The sequence below is a fragment of the Pleurodeles waltl genome, chromosome 7 (genome assembly GCF_031143425.1).
Source record: "Pleurodeles waltl isolate 20211129_DDA chromosome 7, aPleWal1.hap1.20221129, whole genome shotgun sequence".
Taxonomy (NCBI): domain Eukaryota; kingdom Metazoa; phylum Chordata; class Amphibia; order Caudata; family Salamandridae; genus Pleurodeles; species Pleurodeles waltl.
Window position 1 is genome coordinate 971466981 of NC_090446.1, and position 24918 is coordinate 971491898.

At 44.2% G+C, this 24918-nt stretch overlaps 1 protein-coding gene across 3 annotated transcripts in view; it reads left to right on the forward strand.

Annotated features, from left to right (window-relative positions):
• The window catches only part of RPTOR (regulatory associated protein of MTOR complex 1), a 1432785-nt gene that overhangs the window by 881340 nt on the left and 526527 nt on the right, over window positions 1–24918 (forward strand). For all 3 annotated transcript variants that reach the window (XM_069199733.1, XM_069199735.1, XM_069199734.1), the window contains exon 10: window positions 21736–21811. In XM_069199733.1, the coding sequence (XP_069055834.1) occupies window positions 21736–21811 (76 nt within the window). The remainder of the gene's footprint in view (window positions 1–21735; window positions 21812–24918) is intronic.

Sequence of the window (24918 nt, forward strand, 5' to 3'; positions counted from 1 at the left end):
GTAAGTAACAGTAAGAAAAGTAGTGCAAACAATGTAGAATCACAATAGGATGCAATAGGTAGACATAGGTCTAGGGGCAACACAAACCATATACTCCAAAAGTGGAATGCGAATCACGAATGGACCCCAGACCTATGGGAGATAGTAGAGGGTCGCTGGGACTGTGAGAAAACAGTAAGGGTGTCCAAAATACCCCACCCCAAGACCCTGAAAAGTAGGAGTAAAGTTACCCTACTACCCCAGAAAGACACAATAGTCGTGATAGGGGATTCTGCAAGAACCACAAGCACCAACAAAACACTGAAGACGGATTCCTGGACCTGAGGACCTGTAATGGAAGGGGACCAAGTCCAAGAGTCACGAAAGTGTCCGGTGGGGGAGGGGGGCAGGTGCCCGGATGAAGGTGCAAAAGGGCTGCCTCCAGGTGGAAGAAGCCGAAGATTCTGCAACAATGAAAAGGGCTAGGAACTTTTCCTTTGGATGGAAGATGTCCCACGGCGTGCTGGATGTTGCAGAAATGTTTCCAGGCAGAAATACCGCAAACAAGCCTTGCTAGCTGCAAGAGTCGCGGTTGAGGATTTTGGGTGCTGCTGGGGCCCAGGAAGGATCAGGATGTCACCCCTTGTAGGAGGAGACAAAGGGGGCAACTAAGAGAGCCCCCGCAGAAGCAGGCAGCACCCACAGAGTACCGGAACAGGCACTTAGAAGATCTGTGAACTCAGAGTCGCAAAAGGAGGGTCCCACGACGTCAGAGACCAACTCAGCAAGTTGGGCAATGCAGGACCGAGTGCTGGGGACCCAGGGTAGGCTGTGCACAAAGGAATCCTTGGAGAAATGCACAGAAGTTGGAGCAGCTGCAAATCACGCAGTACACAGGTTTGCTGTCTGGCGTGGGGAGGCAAGGACTTACCTCCACCAAATTTGGACAGAAGGGCCACTGGACTGTGGGAGACACCTGGACCCAGCTCCTGTGTTCCAAGGACCATGCTCGTCAGGCTGAGAGGGAACCCAGAGGACCGGTGATGCAGACGTTTGGTGCCTGCGTTGGCAGGGGGAAGATTCCGTCGACTCACAGGAGATTTCTTCTTGGCTTCCAGTGCAGGGTGAAGGCAGACAGCCCTCAGAGCATGCACCACCAGGAAAAAGTTGAGAAAGCCGGCAGGATGAGGCGCTACAATGTTGCTGGTAGTCGTCTTGCTACTTTGTTGCGGTTTTGCAGGCGTCCTGGAGCAGTCAGCGGTCGATCCTTGGCAGAAGTCGAAGAGGGAAGTGCAGAGGAACTCTGGTGAGCTCTTGCATTCGTTATCTGAGGAATAGCCCAGAGGAGAGACCCTAAATAGCCAGAAAAGGAGGTTTGGCTACTAAGAAAGGAGGCTTGGCTACTGAAAGGGGTAAGCACCTATCAGGAGGGGTCTCTGACGTCACCTGCTGGCACTGGCCACTCAGAGCAGTCCATTGTGCCCCAACACCTCTGAATCCAAGATGGCAGAGGTCTGGGACACACTGGAGGAGCTCTGGGCACCTCCCCTGGGAGGTACTGGTCAGGGGAGTGGTCACTCCCCTTTCCTTTGTCCAGTTTCGCGCCAGAGCAGGGCTGGGGGAATCCCTGAACCGGTGTAGAATGGCTTATGCAGAGATGGGCACCATCTGTGCCCATCAAACCATTTCCAGAGGCTGGGGGAGGCTACTCCTCCTCAGCCCTTCACACCTATTTCCAAAGGGCGAGGGTGTAACACCCTCTCTCAAAGGAAATCCTTTGTTCTGCCTTCCTGAGACTGGGCTGGCCAGGCCCCAGGGGGGCAGAAACCTGTCTGAGGGGTTGGCAGCAGCTGCAGTGGAAACCCCGGAAAGGCAGTTTGGCAGTACCCGGGTTCTGTGCTAGAGACCCGGGGGATCATGGAATTGTCACCCCAGTACCAGAATGGTATTGGGGTGACAATTCCATGCTCTTAGACATGTTACATGGCCATGTTCGGTGTTACCATTGTGACGCTACACATAGGTAGTAACCTATGTGTAGTGCACGCATGTAATGAGGTCCCCGCACTCACAAAGTTCAGGGAATTTGCCCTGAACGATGAGGGGGCACCTTGGCCTGTGCCAGGGTGCCCACACACTAAGTAACTTGGCACCTAACCTTCACCAAGTGAGGGTTAGATATATAGGTGACTTATAAGTTGCTTAAGCACAGTGAAAAATGGCTGTAAAATAACGTGGATGTTATTTCACTCAGGCTGCAGTGGCAGTCCTGTGTAAGAATTGTCTGAGCTCCCTATGGGTGGCAAAAGAAATGCTGCAGCCCATAGGGATCTCCTGGAACCACAATACCCTGGGTACCTAGGCACCATATACAAGGGAATTATATGGGTGTTCCAGTGTGCCAATGAGAATTGGTAAAATTAGTCACTAGCCTGCAGTGACAATATCAGAAAGCAGAGAGAGCATAAACACTGAGGTTCTGGTTAGCAGAGCCTCAGTGATACAGTTAGGCACCACACAGGGAACACATATAGGCCACAAACTTATGAGCACTGGGGTCCTGGCTAGCAGGATCCCAGTGACACATATCAAACACACTGACAACATAGGGTTTTCACTATGAGCACTGGGCCCTGGCTAGCAGTAGCAGGATCCCAGTGAGACAGTAAAAACACCCTGACATATACTCACGAACAGGCCAAAAGTGGGGGTAACAAGGCTAGAAAGAGGCTACCTTCCTACAGGGTGCTGACACTATTGTACTGGACTTGGAAAGATGAGAGGGGTATTATTCTTTTTTTTGGGTGAAAAAAGGACAAAGTCTCCAGCCTATTTTGGACGTTTGATCTCCGTATGCTGAACAATTTCAAAACTGCTCATGCTAGCCCAGAACCTGTTGGTCCTGGCATATAGCGACTCCATGGTGTCCTCGGACCTGCAGGTTGCATATTTCCATAAACCCGTCATGCAGTACAATAGACATTACCTGAGGTTCTAGGTAATCCATGAGCATTTTCAGTTTGTTGTTCTTCCTGAACCCTGTGCCCCTCAGTTATTCACAAAAGTGATGGAGTTGGCAGCAGCCCCTTTCACAGGTCAGGAATTTAGCTCTTCCACTACCTCAGCGACTGTCTGTTGAAGCTGGGCTCACCGCAGTCTGTCAGAGACTATCTCTAGGCGACAGCGAACCTCCTAACATCGCTGGGGTTCACCATCAACAAGCCAAAGTCACATCTTACTCCTTCACAGAGGCTTTTGGTTTTTGCATTTGTCTTGGTCACAGTGCAGTTCTGTGCCTTTCCTCCGCAACAAGTCCAGGACTTTCAGACTATGGTCCTGATAATTCAGCCTCAGTCCTTGGTCATGGTGAGAATAGCTCGGAGACATCTTGGCTTCTTAATCCTGCATCCTCTTCGTTATTAACCAGATGTCGTCTTTACTTCAGAAGTAGTGTCTCATGATCTGCATTGGTTGCTGCTCAAACAAAATTGGTCCAGTGGGAGTTCCCTCTCCCTTCCCCATCCAGAGCTAAAGGTGATGATAGACATGCTGCTGAGCTGGGGCGGCCATCTCGGGAGGTGGACATCAGGGAACTTTGGTCTCAAATAGGAGCTTGGCTTCACATAAATCTATTTGAGTTCTGGGCCTTTAACTTGGCTTTGAAGGCCTTCCTGCCGTCCATCAAAGTGAAGTTGATGCAGGTTCTCATGGACAACACCAATGCAGTTTTGTAATGCAACAAAAAGGGCGGAGGGAGGTACTGTAACTTCCAGTGTTGGTAAGAGCACAGAATGTTTCCAAGTTTGCATACCACTTTTTAGGGTCTCGGAATGCCACATCAGATGAGTTGAGCAGACGGTGTCCATCAGAGCATGAACATCCTCTTCATCACCTAAAACACTAAATGCAGTATATTCTGCAGATTTTCCCTTTCCCACTTAAATTTGAAAATATATCTACAGATTTTCTTCCTTTCCTCGTAACTGCTATTCGATTGAAAGGAAGGTCAAAGTATCTAGCCCTAACATTTCCACTCGCAGAACTTTATAGTTGAAATTGGAGCATTTTCATCCTATTTCCTTTTTCTTTAATTCAAGCTTTTTCAAATGGGATTGTTAAATTTAATCCATACACAAGAAGTGTAAAATCCTTTATTAACAGCACAGTACTCTTTCAGGTCGATAATGCCAGTTACTGTTTTTTTTTTCCTCCCAGCCTCCACATTCCATTCTAGACTATTACAACATCATCACACTAACTGAGCGAATACATTCTAAGTAACCCTGTTCTAACAATGACAAAAATACAACGCATCTTTTCCCCATGAAATTTTCACAAAGAAAATAAAGCACCTACAAAACAATGTACAAAAGAAAGTACATAAAACTAATCATAATCAGGTGCAAACACAATTACCATTCATACATAGTTTTCTAACTTGAATGGTGGTCACCTCATACGAGTTCCAGACTTTACCCGTGAGGCTATAGACTCAACGTGTTTTAACTCAGCATTTCCACCTTCACATCAGTCACTATGTCTTGAGACTCAACATCTCTTGTTAACTCTGCCATTTCCTGACCACTGAAATGATCCACTTGCTGTTTACCAAAATTAGTTTTGTGAATGTTCCAGTTTTCCTTTATCATGTGATATAATGGTAAAAATGCAGCAGAAGACTCCTCGCTCAATCCTTCACAAACTCTCTCACTCCCTGTGCTACGCTTTGCCAATCTTCGTACATTCCAAACCTTACTATCTTGAGTCACTACACTCTTGTTAAATATGTTGATTTCTTTCATAGCTTTACCAAATATAGCTGTGCCTTTTCTTATCATCGTATCAAACCTGGTTTACACACTGTAACCCAATCCCCCATCATAAAGGACGGGATCCTTGCTTTCCATTTAACATCAAAAGCTTCTTTGACCTTCTCTTGCTTCCTCCCTACTCTTTCCTTTATCTCCTCCATATCCACTTCAATCTGTTTTTTTCCCTGTTTTCTTTTAAACCACCAAGGACATAATTTGAATGCCGGCTGGCTACCTCTCAACAATTGGAATAGGCTAACTTCAATGGTACTTTGGGGAGTGATGCGCTACCACCATAACTTTTCTCTGTTTGTCTTTCCATTGTCCACCAAATCCACATGCCCAACCATAATTTCCTTGAGAACAGGGTTAAATCTCTCAACTTGTCCATTTCCTTGAGGTTCACAAAGTGCTGTGGTGATATGCCTAATATTACTGTAGTTAAAGAAACTCTGCATCTCTTTCTCCATCAACTACACATCATTATCTGATATCAATACTTCAGGATATCCTTCCTTGGCAAAAGCTTCTTTACAAAATTCATTAATAGAACTGGAAGTAGCTTGTGGTCCCAATTTCACTTCAGGCTACTTGGTAGGATAATCTATAAAAATTAAGCATAATGAGAATCATTCGGCAAAGCATAATATGGTCCGGATATATCAAAACCCAACCTTTGTCAGGTTGAATATGGCCAAAGCACTGGCTAAAGAGGAGTTGGTGCCGGTCTCAACATCTTCTCACTGTTTGCGCCAAAAGCACACTCTTTCGCCATCCTATCTAACCCTTGCCACCAAAAATAGGTACATATCAGCCTCTTCGTAGATGACATTCCAGGATGCCCCTCATGTGCCAATAGTAAGATTTCTTCTTCCATCCCTTTAGGAGGAATACATTTTCCACACTTAAAAATAAAGCCATTTTCTATCACCAATTTATCAGCTATTCTACAAAAGGAAGCAAATTCCGATTATAATATTCTTTTGTCTGGCCATCCTTCACTTATGTATTTCCTTACTTTGCACAACACCACACCTTTACTTTCCTCCTCTCCTTCTTCCATTTCGCTTCCTATATCCCTTTGAATTTAAATGCCATATACTCTGATATTGTCATCACCATATCTTTCTCAATTTCTTTTTGACAATCCTATTCATTTTTTAAAGGAAGATATGCCAAACAATCAACCATCGCATTTTTCCTCCCAGGCACATATTCCACCTTGAAACAATACAGTTTGGTCTCCAATCTATCTATCCTTGCAGTGGCATTTGAACCCCAACCAGGAAATAGGATTGCCACCAATGGTTTATGATCTGTTTTCAGAACAAAACACAAGCCCCATATATAATTCCTAAAATGTTCAAATGTCCAAAGACAATCCAATAGTTATTTCTATATAAAGCATATCTCCTTTCAGTGTCAGATAGGGTATGAGATGCAAATGTGACATTCCATGATTCCTTTCCACATTTCTGTGACAATACACCCCCAATATCATACATACTCACATCCACAGTGACAATACAGTGTACACCTATTCTAAAAGGTTTCAATGTGGGAGCACTTGCAATTTAGTTTTTAATCATCTCAAAGCATACTCTTGCTTATTTGTCTACGCATCCTCAACATTTTTTCTTTTAAGTGTCCTGAGAGGCTCCATCTTGGTAGCAAAGTTTTCTATAAACTTAATGTAGTATTCACAGAGCCCTGCAAAAGATAACTTTTCACGATTGTCAGGAGAAGGGGCTATAACCTTGGCATCCACCAATTATTTTTTTGGTACCATTCCATCTCCAGAAAGTGTCATAAATATTCCACTCACTTTGAAAGTAATTGACAATTCTTTTCTTTCAAAGGTAAACCATTTTCCCCCAAAACGTTATATACGTTTTGAAATGGTCACCCTGCTCTTTTTCATTTTTGGAAACTATCAATTTGCCATCCTGAAAACACTTGACGTAATCCTCCATATCTTTAAACGAATGAAACATCGCCCTTTGAAACACTGATGCTGCAGAGGTAAACCCAAAAGGCATTCTTTTGAGCTGGAATAAGACCTGCAGCATAATAATGGGTGTAAGGTGGCGAGACTCTTCAGTCAATTCAATCTGATTATACTCTGATCTCAGCTCTAATGTAGAAGATACTTTAGCTCCATTCAGCATGGAAATTACTTCATTTATATTAGGCAGTGGATGACAGTTCACCACAATGTTTGCATTCACAGCACGAAGATCCACATACAACCTCAAAGAATTGCCTGCGTTACAGGCCAGAACTATAGGAGACATCCATTTAGAAGATTCTGTCTTTTCTATTACTCCATCTTCCACCATTTCCAGCAACATGCACTTCAATTCCTCCCTCACATTTATAGGTACATACCTGAGTTTTTGAACTATAGGCTTGGCACTTGTTTTAAGCTTGATCTTATGAGTATAACATTCAGTTTTCCCCTATTTTTCCTAAAATACTTTAGGAGATCTAGACACAATCCATTTCTTCCCCTAACAGTTCGTTACAATTGATATAGGTTAATTTCTCCTAGGATAGCTTGATCTTATGAGTATAACCTTCAGTTTTCCCCAGTTTTTCCTAAAATACTTCAGGAAATCTAGACACAATCCATTTCTTTCCCTAACAGTTTGCTACAATTGCTATAGGTTAATGTCTCCTAGGATTTAGTATTATTCCTAGATTGAGCCTTCCAACCTAATACATTAACCCCTTTAAGACCCACATATAGCTTGATAAATGCCTTCCTAACTTTAAACTTAGTCTCTGTTTCCACATAACCCAAGTTCTCAATGACTATACCAACAAAAACTTTCAGCTATAATGATTGATTGTTTCAACTTATCCACACACCATACATTCTCAAATTTTTGAACAAAATATTATTTTGACAATCATCCAGGGAGATCCAGAATCAGCCATCAATTCCAGTTCCATATTTCTGATACTGACTTTATATTTGGGAGAACCTTTAACCCCCACTTCTTCTCCTTCCACCTCACCATCCTTTACAGACAAAACTATTCCTTTTTCATCATCATTTCTCACACAACCATCATTTTCACACTAACACCTTCCATCGTCTACCAACCTCCCACTACTTAGGTATGAAACTTTACCTTTATTACTAAATTACCCCTCTGCACATCTCTACACACTCGAGCAAAATGTCCAGTCTTACCACACTTCACACGTCTTACCAATTGCAGGACACTGAGGTGACAATGCAATATGACCTTTGCTTCCACTGCAATTGCATAAGAACGTAGCACTTTTTACATGCTTATCACATTCAGACTTGTACTTCCCCTCGTACTTCTTTTTACACCACTTGTTAAGTTCATCCCATACACAAGAACTGTAAAATCCAGAAGATATTGTTATTCATTAAGAACACAGTACTCCTCCAGGTCGATAATGCCAGTTACTGTTTTTATTTTTAAACTCAACCTCTACATTCCATTCTAGAATATTACTTCCTCTTCTCTGTAACATAAACTAATAGCTTCTAACTTAAGCTAATACTGTTCTAACAATGACAAAAATACAACAGGGACCTTCCTTGATGTAGTGGAGATGAAGTCAATTCTCTCTTGTTATACCTATTACAAGATCTCTCTAATTCTGACGCTTCTGACCTTTGTTGATGGCAAAACTGATTAACTATAGTCAGAGCCATAAAATACACGTTCTCTTCATTGGTGGACTTTGAATTGGTGCACCACATGTTGGAAAGTACCTAGAACAGATGTTAATAATATTCTTTGACATTTAATGGGGGATCTTAAAGCTAAAAGCTGAGAAGTGTTAATCTATTGTTACAGTTTAATTAATCGCACTAAGAGTATTGTGTTAATATGTGCTGCAAGGCTCCGTTTTGTACAAAAGCTCACTCAAATGCCATGGACCACCTGATACATGGCAGTATTGTACTGGAACATCCCCTAGACTGAGTAGTTTGATTAGGGGCAGACAATGGGACAGATGACGTGTGGCATTGCAAAGCTACAACGAGCTTCTCTGCAACACTTCATATCAGAGGGCCTGTAGCATGAAAATGGGAGGCTCTTCCTTCAGTGAGCAGGCCCTTCTCACCAGTCCCAAAAAGCAGATCCCTCACAGTAGTCCTTTGGGACATCAAGCACAAGGTGCTCAGAGACATGCCAACAAAAAAAGGGGAATAGAGAGTGGACTTGCCCAAGATAGATACTTCCCGAAATGCCACAATGAAATGATACAAGGTTATCTGGGCTAGAGGGTTTGCTCCAGGAATTAACTAAACATGCATCCCAATTACTTTGTTTTAGTAAGTCAAAGAAATTATTTTTTAAAATGTCTCTTACAGATAGACTTGTGTTTATTTTGTTGCTCAGAGACATGGACAACCCTGCTCACCAGCTGAGCGAGCACAGCTTCTGCTTCAGCGTGGCATGGTTGCAGTTCTGTGTGCAGATCTTAGCATGCACACTATACCACAACTTCCCTTCCTAAAGCAAGCCTGCTTACTGTGTCCACTCTGTTATCTTCCGGAAACCTTTCAGCATTGCCAAAAGACATGGGCTTCACATTCAGAGCTGTTATTATTACACATTGTATCCACTTGCTTATAACCTACCACCTGGCAGTGGTAGTATACAACCCTAAGTATGAATATGGGCGTAGACAAAAACTCTGGTTAAAGTTGCATAGGTTATGCTGGCCAAAGCAGTGCCTTGCGTAGAATTGATAGCCGCTTGTCTTGGGTGAAGAAAACTACCCTCAGAGTACCTAGCAGTCTTTAGGTATATGAACGTCAGGTCTGGTGAGTCTAGAAGCAGCTGAACTGATCTAGTGGCCTGTTAGTGACTACTGGTGCTAGTGACTACTTCTACTCTCTGCTGATGAAGGGGTAAATCCAGGAGCAGGTGTCTGGATATAACAGGATTACCTGCACCAACTTAAAAAAAAAAACTACAACAACTTTGACGTAAGCTTACTGCATTTACCAGGATGCAATGGTATGTGCTGTGATTGGATGAGAGGCAGTGTGCTCCCTCCCCGTCGTGTTTAAAAGGCTCCCTTGAGTTAATGAGCTGACAAGCTCACCTGGGATGCACCTGTGTGACTAAGGAGTGGTATTTGACCTGTGAAGACTTGAGCAGCATTTCAGCAACCCCAGATGACTTGTCTCTGCTCTCTACTAAGTGTACTGCATTCATTAGGATGCAATAGGATGAACTGTGCTGGGATGAGGGGAAGTGTGCTCCCTCTCCCCTTGATCTAGTGGCCTAGTTAACCCTAAAGACGATGTGAAACATTCTTAGGTTCTCAGCGATACATTTTCAATTTTGGACCCTGTTGCTGCTCAAGTATTACAATTACAACAAAGTACCAAAATCTTCTTTTGCGTTCCTTTCTCACATTGTAGTTCATTTCCTTGCACAGTGTTGATTTTTTTCCCTGCAAGTAACTCCGTTCATCCATCTTCATTAGAAACCTACGTTGTTCCAAAATAGGTGTTTGTTGGAACAATTCTGTTATTTTGGAGTTGCATTCAGTGCCTAGTTTCGATTGCTACAGCTCCTGAATTTAGAAGCTAGATGACTGCCCAGATTGCCCATATGTCACAGGTTGGCAAATCTTACTGTTTTATCAGCAGACTAACCAATCGTTCACCAACTGCAGTCAAGGATAAACTGCTTAACAGTCGGCCCCTGTAGTCCCATGGCATCCTGAGGCTGGCAGCTGTGTTCCTTTAACACAGTAGTACAATATGGAAACCTGACATCGAGGAATAATTGTTTTTATGCAGACTTTCAGAAAAGACTCCATTCAGTGGTTCATGAAAAAGAGTGCCAACCATAGCAGAGAAAGGGTTCTTTTTCTGTACGTTTCCATTGAGTCTGGCTTCACCTTCCAAAATCCACCTGCCAGACTGCATCTAGAAATAAATCTATGAACCCACATCTCTCCAGCCCAGAGGGCTCCACACTGGCTTCCTAATAGCAAGAAGATCCTTTTTCAAACCACTATTAATCACACACATAGCTATTAATGCTAAGAGACAAAACCTTAAAGCAAAAAAAACGAAAATACTTCCAAATAAGAATATTAGGTTCTAGACTGGCGCCGTTCTTTATAATTCCTGATCACAGGAAGAAAACCATTGGCCACACTGCTTTCTCTGTTCAAGCAACAATACTATGGAATTTCTTACCTGCAAACATCAGAGCCTCTGAAAATCACCTAGAGTTCTGAAGGATGGTTAAGACCCATTTACTCAAAATGTGATCTAACAAAGAATCCACGTGTTCTTATTTGCAACTTATAGAGAGATGCCCTCCAGAACCCTTTAAGGCCACGGAAGTGCGAAATCAACAGAATTAACAGCCCTGCAACACACTGGTGTAACAAAGGGCCATGCAGCCCCTGCAGTGCTGAGAGGTCCCTAAGCTCCATAGGGTCCCCTCTGCACAGAATCCAGTCTGAGAGCTCCAGAGTGAGTCTGGAGAGAGGGCTGGGGGGGTGAAGTTTAGTTATGGAAGTGGAACAACATCCCCCTAGAAACGTAATGCCTCCTGTGCATCAGTCTCAAACAAACGCATAACAAATTATCAATGCAAACTATTGTATCAATCACTAACTTTGGGTTAGGGAATAGTGTGCAACCCATCATAAAGTTCAATGGTGCCTCATCAGGGGATGTAAGCACTATATAAATGCTATTACAGTATAAAACAACTCTTCCTCACAACTGTAACAGAATTGAAAAAAATATATCTGCATGAATCTTTTGAGTACCCTGCTGAGTGGTTCACCAAGGGTCAAAGATATTGAGGTAAGTCATGGGGACACTGAAAATCAGCAGACGGGGGCGCCAGGTCCTAGTTCTTTTGCCCAAGCTGTCATTCATACCCCTATGTCTTGAACAGAGGACAGAAGGGAGAAGACCTAATTCAAGTCGTGTTCTACAAAGTGACCCCTTGGTTCAGATTCCCGCATTATAGAACAAAGGCTAAATAGCAACAGAGGGAGGGCTTAAAAGAAATAAGCTTGGGGTTTATAGGCCATTCTTTACTGCTGTGTGAATATTTATCTAGACAGGTTATTGGCCCTGCATAATAATTTGACCCTCCCTCGCCATATAATTCCATTGGCCCTGGGTATTGTTAAGAGTCTATGGTATAGATGCCTAGACCACTCTCTGGGACTCAGAGTTAGAACCTTTATACATACATCATAATCTTTATGCAGGAAAGAGTTCTGCACATTTTGAAGGCAAACCAGTCAAAAGTGTATTAAGACTGAAACCTGCATGTTAGTGGAACTCAGTCTGCCCTTGCCTCAAGAGTACTGGCCACCAAATATTGTTTTCTTAGCTGTTTGTGGATGCCAGCAATGACAGTGTTTGAAGAGGCTGCCTTTCAAGCAACTTCTTCTAGGTTGAGAATAGCCGTTAAGTTAGTTCAGGCTTCCATACTTAATGCTGTGGTCAGTGTAAAATGCATGTTTTAATTTTTACAAGTTTAGCTAAACCTTGCTTCCATCTGAGCATGGTGAAATAAGGTCCGTTGAGATGGAAAAACACAGTAACACCTGTTATTTAAGCCACTAGAGGCAATTAAGATTGCTTTGTGTACTATGCACATGGCATATTCCTGTTATTCACTGTCGTGCTATCTTTGTACTGGTGCTCTCCTTTAGAGATAAGAAATTGCCCCAGACGTTCCAAAGGTTAGTCCAACTACTGCTTCAAAGCTCGAGTAGAGAAGGGCCTCTTGCCTCACAATACAACTATTTTTAGGTCTCACCTACTAAATAGCGGATACTCTGACTGTTGCAAGACATATTGTTAGCTTACAGTGGGATTTTGAGCCTGCCTATTGTTTACCATTAGATCGCTTTACTGTCACTCTTGTTCGCTTGTTTCTTATTTGTCAGCTTGTGTGGCATGTCCTACCTGTTCTTGTGTTTGTCCCTCTCTTGGAACATGGAAGCAGTATTTGTCCTTCCACAGCTTGCTTGTAAAGCACTACTTTGTTCGTTTTGCTTAAAGTAAATTCTTGTGGATTCTCAAAAGCAACTAATTCAAAGGCACATATCATGGGTGTACTTTTGTGACTCTCTTTAAAAATTGGGCCCCTAATTAGGCCTGGCGTTAACCAAGACTCTTTGTTTTTATTAGAATTATATTTCTCTATCTGTCGGCTGGCTTTACTTTGAGTGATGGCATTCTGCTCTTCCAAGGAGCACATTGGCACACAACAGTTTTGTTCAGTGCCAGAAACTATTGTAGCAATTAGGGGCGTAACAAAACCGGAGGGGGCTGTACTGAGGGGGTTCCCTAGGTCTAGGCCCCCCACACACACAGGCTGTGAATGCCTTTGTTAAGCGACTGGTGGCAATTTGTGCTTTTTTGAGTACAAAAAAACTTTTTTTGCTTTTGCCAATATCTGTTACAATGGTGAGGACCTGGCAGCTGTCACAATGAAGTGTTACAAAAGCCATGTCAAAACAAGACATGCATTGACAAAACCAAAAGACTGACAACCAACGTCTGATCGGTCGGCTTTGCCATTGCTTGTTTGTTTTCATGTTTCCCATAATCTTGTTGAAAATGGTTACAGTGAGTTTCCATTTTGAATATTTTTTGGAAATACTAGCTTGCATCACACATTTTACTAAATGATGCTTCAAAGAAATAGTACCTAAAATTTCACAGTAGCAAAACGCTTTTTACCACTTGCATTTTTTTCAGAACAATTTATTTTGAAAGCCAAGATTCATGACTCTTGCTGACAAACATCTTCAGGCATTTATATCTAATCAGAGACCATTCTGGGATCATTATACGTAACCTCATATTGTTAAACTTTTCAAACGAGTGTACACTTTTTTTCTACTGGGCCCAATGCCAGTAGTGCAGTGTGACCTTGAAACGTTTATTTAGAGCTCCCACCCTGATAATAAAGGCTTTGCATTAATGAACCATAAAAACAAGGTTTAACAGCATTAACACTTGGACACACACATTACCTCATCTGTAGACAGTTCCCTTCCTTGTAAACTGGCACCCAAAGTGTTTTTTCTGCAGGGAGCTGGGCCTATTCCTCCTCAGAACAAACAAAACCTGAAACCTTGTTGTCCTTGACCCCAAACAATATGTACTGGGCTGGGCATCAGCCTATATGAATTCCACACCCCTGTCTCCATGTTACTTCCACCCTCAAGCTCCATGTTGATTGTCCCCACCCTCTGCCCCTCCTTGTTGCTTATGCACCCTGTGTGTTGCATTGCTGTGATATTCCCCCCCCCATCTTTAAAAAAAAAAAAAAAGTTTCTCTTTTTTTTTTTTTTTTTCTTCTTAGTTATGGATCCAACTTGCATTAGTAACTAAAGAGAAAAAAAAGTGGCTGTCACGTTGTAGAAACGCACATGCGTGATGCACGAGTCTACAGAAAGAAGTAACCAGCTGCATCAAAGGTGTTTTTTTTTTTATTCTTTGGCCATGCTGCAGAACACAAAGAATGTTGTGCAGCATGATTTAAAGAGGCCCAAAAGACTAGGCCAATTGGCTTTACCACTGCTTGTTTAAGTTGAGTCTGCATATCCAAGAAGAAGGACCGAGGGAATCACAGATTGCAAATGTGCACCACCAGAAAGTCTGTCCAGGTGAATACAAATTGTAGGTGGGGGGCATTGTTTTTTTCTTTTTGAGGTTAACAATTATGCAGCTTTGTGGTGGGAGAGGGATCATTGATTAAAGAATTTCAGAAGGGCTGCAGAGTGAATACAGACACTTGTCATAATTGCTGTTTGGTGCACAGCAGATTGACTAAATATAAAGGCAGGGGACAATGATAATGCAAATGTTTGTCTGTAATGCCCACTATTGATATGAAGTGTGATCTGAAAGTCTACAAGTTTGGCAGATAGGGCAACCAGCACAAAATCTTTCCAGGATCACAAAGTTTGGTCTGTGAGAATGCCGGATGCCAAATGCATTGGTGATGTGGTTTCTAAGTCCACAATTTATCCTTCAGGCTACATCTGCTTCTTTGCAAGACCCAAGATTGGAATCTACCAAAACTGCCCTGCTGAAGGTCATTACGTTCTCAGATCCTGCACTTTTCCGGTGTTTGTGCAGTCAGGAGTTGCCTCTGAAATGCTAGTATCACAGATAGCTCGTTTACTAAAGATTCCATCAGCCAGTGATGCTAGTACATTGATTTTTAATGATTTTTCTTAGAAAACTGAAACCAATCGGCCTTTGTTCCCCGACACAAATATCTCTATCACTTGTTTGTTTTCATCTTTCACTGGTTTACTTTTTCCCTATTTCCCCTTTCATCTACCCACTCTCACTTTCCTTCCTACCTTTCCTTTCCTTCTCATCTCCATCCTTTTTCATATCCCTTTCCCACCTCACCATCCCTGTCTGTTCCATTTAATCTTTCTCTGCTCCATCTCTTCCCTCTTCCCCTTCTGGTAATCCATCTAATCTTACCATCTAGTTTCCCAGTCTCACTTTTTTGACCTGCCTCCCTCCCCATCTCTTACCTTTCTTTCATTTTTTCTGTCATCTCTTTACTTCACCTTTGTATTGTTGCTGGCCACTTCTCCTTACTCGCCATCCTCCCCTCTATATTTCCCCTATTTATCTCTTTCTCTACTTCTGTGCTGACCCTTTTCTTCTGATCTCTTGCCCCTCTGTCTTCTCCTTTGCTTTATTCTTCCCTCCTTCTCTTCATTGCTCCCCTTCTTTTTTTGCCTTCCTTCTTTTTTTGTCATCTCTCCTTCACCACTGCTGTCTCTCCTCCTTCGTTTTTTCTCCCCCATTCCCTTACAGTACTCTACTCACTTACCATCCCCAGTGCCAGTTCTCTCACTACCACCCACCATGGCCAGGGTGGAAATCAAAATTAGCCTCTGTAAAAATGTTCAACCCATCCCTACACTGGTAGACACTGCTGGAAATGGTGCCACTGGGGCATGATGGGTGCATGGCAGCCCACTCCCTCGGCAGCTTACTGGGAAATGCCAGTGTGACAGAACACCCAATCCACTCCTGTCGTACACACTCCTGATCTCTTTTCTTCAATCTGCGTCTTTCTCTCTATCTTTCGCCCTCTTACTCCTCTTGTTCCCATCTTCCAAGTTTCTTCTTCTCTCTTCTCTTTCCCATCCCTGTTGCACCTTCTCTGCTATCCATGTATAGGGTCACTTTTTATTGCTTTGTTACAATCCCTCACTCTGATCACTTAAGTCACTCATCCTGAGCTTACTACTGGTAAGATTAACCATTGGGTAACAAAAGAACTGACAAGTGGAAGGGATGCTGTGAATAAATTTGAGATTAGAGTACTTCAAGCAGCCTTGGGGGAGGAGGGATTTGAGACAGACTCTGTGACACACTGCCATTGGTTTGTATCTGTATTCGAGGAGACAAGTGATTATTTAGACAGTCAGTGTGAACAAGGTCCAAAGAAGGGTTCTATAGGATGTAGGGGAATTCAAACTGTTGTTTGGGGGTGTCAGCAGACATACTTGGATAATACAGATGCTGAATGATTCATTGTCTAACCCCATCTCTTTTGCACATATCAAAGGCTTAGGCATATACACTTTAGCAAGAAAGGACAGTGTGAGTTTAAGGTGCACCATGAGTATGATATTGTGGGTTCCATGTGAATCACACATCATATTGTGGGTCTTCCATGCACCACAGAGAGGGCACTGTGGGTTGCTCTTGAACCACATAAAATATATAATGGAGCCAACATGGTACTGGGTTGGGGGGGGGGGGGGGGGTTCCCTACCTGAGAAGAAACTATGACCTCTGGAACCCTGTTAGTCTTGACCCTCTCTGCAGGGTCAACCCCGATTTCTTTTCTTTTTTTACCTTCAACCCTCCTATTTTCTGACCCAATTTTTGTTGGCTTTAAGAATTCTGTACACCTTACCACTGCTAACCAGTCCTAGAGTGCTTGTGATATCCTTCTAAAACATGGTTCAATTGGCTTACACCTGATTGGTACATTTTCTTTATTTTTAACTTCCTTATAAATGGTACATTTTCTTTATTTGTAACTTCCTTATAACTGGTACCATGGGTACCAAGAGCCTGTCAATTAAATGGTCCTAGTGGGCTAGTACGCTCATTGTGCCACCCACTAAAAGTAGCCTTTTAAAACATGCACCAGACCTTCCATTGCAGCCTGAAGTGCCAATTTGACCTGCCAAAAAAAGCCTTTTGCCAGGCCTAAACTTCCCTTTTCAATGTGTATGATCCACCGCAAAACATGCCCTAAACAACCCAAAGGGTGAGGTGCGTGTATTAAAAAAAAAAAAAAAAAAGTAGGATGTGTGTTTTACATTTTTACCTTTTCTTGTAATTAAAAACTCCTACATTTGTTTTTCACTACTGTAAGGCCCACCTCTCATATAGGATAACATTAGGTTACCTTATTACATTTAATAAGTGGTAACGTTTGATTGGGAGCAGGTAGAAATGTCATGTTTGGATTCAAATGAATAAGAATGTTAAAACCTCTTTAATAGTAAGTTCAGATCTTAAATTACAATTTTGAAAATATGAAAGTTGGCATTTTCCTTCCTTAAACTTTCTGAGGCCTTTTAAGAGTTTTCAGCTTTGTTGGGCTGTTAGTTGTTCCCCCATGACCCCCCCCCCGTATTGGGCCCAGACAGTGAACAATAGGGGACTAGATGTAGGTAGGATGGTTGGGGGTGGACCTGTTCCCTGCCCCACTTACACTTCAGATAGCTTCACACCAGAACACAAAGGAACCTGGCACTAGTCTTTTGTGACCATAGACTTCTTTGAGGCTGGACGGTCGGGGTTGCAGGGATGAAGGAAGGAACGTGTGGAGGTGTACTAGAAGCCCCCTTCTGCCCACCCCACATTTCAACGGGTGGCACCTGGTATAGATATTGGACCTTCTCAGCAACTCATCAGTAAACTCCTGGACCTGTGTACCTTACACAAGGACTGTCTTGTTCCCCAGAAAACTGCCATTCTGCCTGAAGCCTGCCTTGCTTCCCGGAGAACTGACCCACTGCTTGAGGCCTGCCCTACTGTCTGAGTGGGAAGACTGGACCTGCTCCCTTTATCCCAGGCTACCCTAAGTGTCTCCAAGGGTAAGTTAGCTGGCCTACTGTTCTGAACTACGGAGACACAACGCTCCAGAGGCCACCCAGTAACTGCCCAGCTGACCTGCTGCAACTGGCCCTGCCAGGACCTTTGACTGAACCTGCCTGAGTCCTGCTGGAGTCAGTTCCTGATTCAGGAGTGCTTCCCTAGACCTTTGGCTGGCATCACTTGTACTCCTCATGTGAAATCCTGAAGTTTTGAACCCTGTGCCGGACTTTGATAACATTTTCAGTAAGACTGACCTGCTCCTTATATCCGACTCTGACAGCCCTGCAGAATAAGGGTGCATAAAGGTCTGTTTTCGCTGCCCATCACTACCAGGAAAACGATGGTGGTAAGGGGCAGTGAAAACTGCTAAAAACTTCCATGGGAGAAAACTTGGCGACTGGAGTGTTTTCTTTTCAAATTTGAAAAAGAAAATCCCGCTTCGGGAAAACTGTTTGACAGAGCTCAGAACCAATGCTTTAAGAAATGACCGCCTGCTTGGCAGTCATTTCTGAATCTGGCAGATGGTCTCTCCGCCAGTGTACCTAGTCACCCTGGATAAGAAAGAGGCCAGCCATCAGATTATAAATCTGGCCCAAAGTCTTTGAAATATGGTCTGAAGTTCTTTCAAGAAGGGATCTCATTTTTCCTCCATATACCAGACCCCTTTTTTTATTCTGCCATTTTATTATGTCTGCAGATGGGATCTGCCCATCGTCCTTCTCCCTTCGAAAAGACAAATGCACTGTGGGGGATTCATATTATACTGGATTGATAGTTCTCAAAGAGCCCAAAGGGGTGGTGCAACCCCTAAACACTGCCTCTGCTGCCACATCCTCAGCTGTCGTCAGTTACCGAGCCACACCTCTGGATTTTCATCCCTGAATGTTGTTTCACGTATCTCATATTGTTCCCTATTTTGTTCGTTATTTATACATACCTTTCCTTAAATGTAATCACCACGCTCGTTAGTTTATAATTATTGTAATGTTTTTCAATATGTTTCTATCGTTGTACTGGGGCCTGACTTCCGAGAGGCTGGCCAACGCTTAAAAAAAAAAAAAAAAACACACACAAATTAAAAAAGCATTCTTAACCCAAGTAACAGTGTTTTCCTTGGTAAAAGGGCAATTGTGTGAACTGAATAATTAGAAAAGAAAAGTCTACTGTGTGGTTTGCTTTTAAGATCTTTGCTTGGGAGCAGACAGGACATTGTGGGGACCATGTGCACCGGAAAGGGAATTTCAAGTCCTTAATGCAGAGTGGAGGGAATATTGTGATTCTGTTTGCCACAGACAGGTTATTGCGGATCCCAAGGGGACCACAGACGGGGTATCGCAGGTCATGGATGTGCCACAGTCTGGGTAATGTTGCGCCCACGTGCAGGAAGGAGTGTGTACCACAGATGCGACCCTTTGGCTGTCACAGATTGGGGCGAGTACGTTTCATACTCACAACGTTGTATTGAGGTTCCTGCACGCGCCACAGACAAGGTATTGTAACCCCAGAAGACACCAAGGGAACCCTGAGTCAGACATTCACCGCAGAAATGGTGCTTTGAGTTGTAAGCTCACCACGGACAAGGGCGCTGTGAGTTCACCGCGCACCAAAAACAAGGCATTGCCACAGAAGGGGTCCTGTGAGTCCCACACGCCCCACAGACAAGGTACCATGAGTTCCATGCGCACCACAGGTAGGAAATGTGTGCATACACTCCGTAGACAATTTACTGAGCGCCCCAAGCACACCACAGACTAGGTACTGTGAGTTGTACGTGCACCACAGACATGTTACTGAGACTCACATGCATCACAGACAAGGTACTGCGCACACACCGTAGACAGTTTAGTGTATGTCTCACGCGCAACACAGACAGGGTACTGTGAGTTCTACGTGCACCTCAGACAAGGGACTGAGATCCACATACACCAAAGGCAAGCTACTGGGAGTCCCACGTGCACCACACCCAACTTTCTGGCTCCATTGTTCCATGGAGGGGTTGGTTACCGATGATCCCCGTCTCGTGCTTTGAATAAGTAGTGCTGCTCCATTAATATCTGCTCTGCTCTCGAATGCAGCTTCATTAATTTCTCCCACATCTTCTCATGTCACATTGTGCTTCAGCGCAGAGGCTTTACAATGCCCACGGGAAGTGTTTGTTACCTGTATGGGGAGGCTCTCCTGATTATCTGCTAATTAATGTTAGTGAAAGGATGATGGCCAGTGTGTCCCTGGGCCGCTGCAGCAGACGCAGCGTGTACGCCTCGGTTTGGTGCAGAAGCTTTAATTTTCTGACTTTTCTGCTTGAATTTTGTTGTTTTACAAGCTTTCCAAATGCACTGTCTTTGAGAGGTGCCAGGGTTGGGATCAGTGTTACCTCTTATGTCTGTCTGGATTCAGCTGAGGCTTTTCTTTCGACCAAATGCATATAAATAGGTAAGGCACATAATTCTTTGGAGTCAGGACCCCGCTTGCAGATTTGAGGCCGTGTTGTGAAGCCTGTCACTCACTCACTTGTGGCAGACATTTTGTATGTGCCTGGGACTATGCAGTGTGAGATCCGACAGCGCAGCCTTGTCCCTCCTCCGTATCTAGTCCTCTTGTCTGTCCCTGGTAGGGACCCACTCCGGGCTGGGGGTAAAGGTGTGCCAGCTGTCTTCACATCACGTCTCTGCTTGCTCTTTCTGAATTTGATCTCGGTGAGCACACGTTTATATCATTAAGTCTCGCGTCCAACAACTTTTTAGCTGCTCTGTTTGTCATCTGGTCCCGGGATCTGTAAATTGTCACCATCATTTGACATCCGGCTCAAGACGCGGGTCCCAGCTCTGGCCACACTACTGTGGTGTGGCCTCAAGCATTGACTGGACTACTCATGGTGTGGCCCCCTCCGTTGGACCCATTGCCCTACACTTGACCCCCATCTCTGGACCCACGGTGATGACTCCACTGCACTAGATGTGCCCCCCTGCTCTGAACACATTGCTTTAGACGTGGCCCCCAGTGCCTAGTCCCATTACTCTAAATGAGGCTCCCAGCGCTGGGCTCACTACTTTAAATGTATCTCCCAGCGCTGGGCCCACTACTCCAGATGTGGCTTGCACTGGACCTACTGTTCTACATGTGTCCCCCAGCATTGGGCACTCTGTTCCAGACTTGGCCCTATGCTGAGCACTGTTCTCCAGAGATGGTCCCCTTTGCTGAGCACTGTTTGCCCCCATTGCTGAGCGCTCTAGACATGGCTCTGTTTACATTACTCCATACTTGGCTGAGGGCTCTGACCTCGAATCCGGATGTGGTCCCCATTGCTGGGTCCCCTGTTACAGAGATGGCCTCCGGCATGCCTCTCAGTGATGGGCATACTATTCGCCAGGCACATTACTTTGGACGTGGCTCTCAGCATTGGGCACACAAATCAAGATTTGGCTCCCAGCATTGGGCACATGAATCCAGACGCGGCCCCAAGCATTGGGTAAAGGACTCCATAAGTGACCTGTAGCACTGGACGCCCTGCAACAGAAATGCCCTTCACAGCCGAATACATTGTTCCGTGTGACCAAGAGCCGGACAGACAGATGAGGCCTTTACAGCAGGGAACTATCTTAAAGATATCATCGTTCACAATGTCCGCAGTTCCGCAGATAGACGCCCCTTCCCGTGCAGTGTCATTCCCCTTTCTCCACGCAGCGTGCTCTGCTCAGTGTGCCGCTGCACTAATGCATTTTCAACTCATGTTCTGCTCACGATGAGTGCTGTGCTGCATTAACAGTTTCCTCTCCCATTTTTCTCCAGGCAAGCGTGGGACCTGGCGGTGGACATTTGTCTTTCACAACTACCCACGATCATCGAAGAAGGGACCGCGTTCAGGGTAAGACATGGTGGGCGTTGCTGGTAAAACGTAACTGGGTTGGCTTGAGATTATGTGAGTCTGTGCTTGGCTTTTACATTTGTAGCTCAGCAGACTGTTCTTCCCTTTGAATCTGAATGGTAACCCAACTTCATAATGGCTGCCCTTTTGCATACAGTGATAGCCCCCCTTACCATTCCGAGTGTTTTTTTTATACGTGCCACCCAGCTGTGGTTAGCCTGCTGCCCTTCTGAACGTAGTGCACCTGCCCTCTTACTGTGTGTTACGATTGTATTAAATTCTCTCAGTAGTCCCTTTGCCCCTGGATGGATCCCTTCTTCACATATATCTTCCCCCTCTAGCTACCCTTGTCCAGTGCTTAATTTGTAGGTGAATGTGTGCCGGTGCCCAAAGCTCCGCTCAGAAGCCCACGACCAGTTAACGTAAATGTGAGCGCGCCGAATACCACAGCTGGGTAGCATCCAGTTCACTTCAGGCCTCTTCAATCCACTACCGATCACTGCCTGTCCCTTTGTCTCATTCTTGCAGATTCCTCCTTTCTCACTTCGTGGCAGGTTTTCCTTCTTTCTGCGTTGTTTTTTTTCCCCTCTGTTGCTTTCGGTAAATGTACGAAGAATAAAAATAAGTGCCGGTTCAATGAAATAACTGTCCGTATGGCCCATTGGCAACCACCGGCTCAAATTAAGCACTGTTCTTCTCATTCTACTGCCGCGGTCTAAAAGCCATTTTATTTGTAGTTCTCATTTGTTCATCGGTGTGTGTGTGAGGGGAAAAAAGAAAAGCTGAACAATGGCATATCATTGCTTACAAATCACCACAGAAATTTCTAGCAGTCTATCCATAGAAGTCGGACTCGGCTCAGTGCACTTGTGGATACTCCTGGCCTACCTAACCAGCAGATTTTCCAGGTTTGTTTTAACTTGAGTGCCTGTCTTAATAATGATAGTTTGGCAAAATTCACACATGATGCAGCTGTTGATGGTGGACTCCCAGAGATACTTCATGTCCAGTTAGAGAGTGGGGGCTACAAGTAATGATACCTTGTTAGCTCTCAAGGACTCGGGGATGCAGCTTCGTGGTGTCTTCTTGAATTGCAATATGAAGTTGTATGCTTATGTAGCTACTGAGTTAAGCCTATCTGAGGATATGTACTTATTTCCACCCACTATCGACAGCAAATCGTAGGTCCACTCTTTCATGTGAACATGTTTGGATATTGGAAATCCCATGAATACAAAGAAGCCCATATCTGTCATCTGGAATTTGAGAATCGTGTCACTTACACACCTTGCCACTTGCAGACATTGCACTGGTTATTACTTCTTAGGTCTGGCCTCTGAGACAGCTTTAACTGTTATTTAAAACAAAAAAAAATACATAGTATACTGGAATAGCAGGACCTTTTCTTCTTTCTTTTCATCCATTTGTCTTTGAAATTGTCATTCAGATTTTGCTTACCACAGCTTACAGTATGGATCAGTGCTTCAATCACACTTTACCTATTGGCTCTCTTCACTTTCAGTGACTGCAGAAAGCCTATGCACATTGTTCACATCACCTATAAATACTTCTTTTTAATTCAGTTGCAGAACTGGTTCAAAGTGTGCTATTAGATTGTATTTTATATATTAACTTTAAATAGCGCGATTGATACATACTATCCATACTTCTGTTATGTAGTGCAGGACTCTGATGTTTTTTCTCCTTCAAAGAAAGTCCTTACAGTCAGAGTATGCACTGTCACTCCATCCTTAGTTGGGAATGGGCCCTGACTCCATGCTAGATAGTTTTTTTTCCCAGCGTCGGGTTCAGACGTATCACAACAGGGCTCCAACAGTTGACGTGTCCTCCATGTTTCTTTGGGCCCACCCAGTAAAATCTGACACTGAAACTTGGAAAAGCTTTCGTTGGCTACATATTTGATGGCATCCCTCAATGATCAACCTTTAGTCGATCGCTTCTCAACCACTAGGTCTTCAGGTTATTTCAGGGGTGCGTGCCCCTCCCCTCGTCTTTGACAACTTCTTCATAGAGAATGCACACAGATGGAACTGGCTCCTTTCCAGAATTGTCCCAAATGCTTCACAAAGTACCTGTGATCTGACATACATAAGGTTTGTAACCTCTGCCTCTCCCCATGTCATGACAATACAATGTGTGAGGCCTGTCTCTCCTTCCATTCCAAAAAGGCACTTCATTACGACTGGGAGAGATGATGGGCACATCACGATGCAGCAACAATCCACTGAAAGTGTCCCAACATCTTCTGAGAACAAGCAGTACTCAACACTGAAGAAGATGACGACACAGGCCCTTCAAGTATTCCTCCCCATCAACCATTGCCTATCCTAAAGGCAGCTTTCTCCTCTGAGTCTGACCAGAAGGAAAAAGAGGAGGTCTCTTTGTCCTCAGTGCCCACTGGTCCGCGAACCAAGACATCGGCAAAGATTGTGAACATGGTCCACACTGACACCCACACTAAGCCCCTCTGAAGAGGCATGATTAAGAAACAGACAACTACCTCATGGGGGTTGGGTGTCAAGTTGCATCCTAAACTCCCCAGCCGTCAGGGCATCTGCTGCCCTCGGGCTCCGGTCGGCACCTACCAAAGGTCTCCGAGCCAAAAATTCCTGGCCTTCATGGCCACCAAGCCTGAAGATCTGTAAGCCTGCCTGCCTTTCAAAGCAGAGGGCCCTTTGACACTGGTTCCAAAGACCCAATTGACTCAGATGCCACCGTCAACTCTGAAGCTGGGATCCGTGCTCTGGACTCTTTTGGATGTTAGATCCACTGACTCTGAGCAACCTATTCTATAAAGGCTTACAGAGGAACTGAATGGAAGGCAGAAAATACTTTTCATTCATCCCAGAGACATTTTTGATTAAATTACCTCTGCCGACACCCTCAGACTAACATTCAAGGGGAAATTTGCTTTGGAGTCCCCACCAGCTACCAAGCTAAAAAAAAAGTAGCCCTCTCCTCTACACTCCTTCTCCACTACCACCTCCTCCATCACCACGCACCACCTCCACATTCGCCAGATGGATCCCTGCACTCCTCCTTCAGGCCTGGCAGCCCCCTCAGTTCTGCTGACTCTTATAATTTCA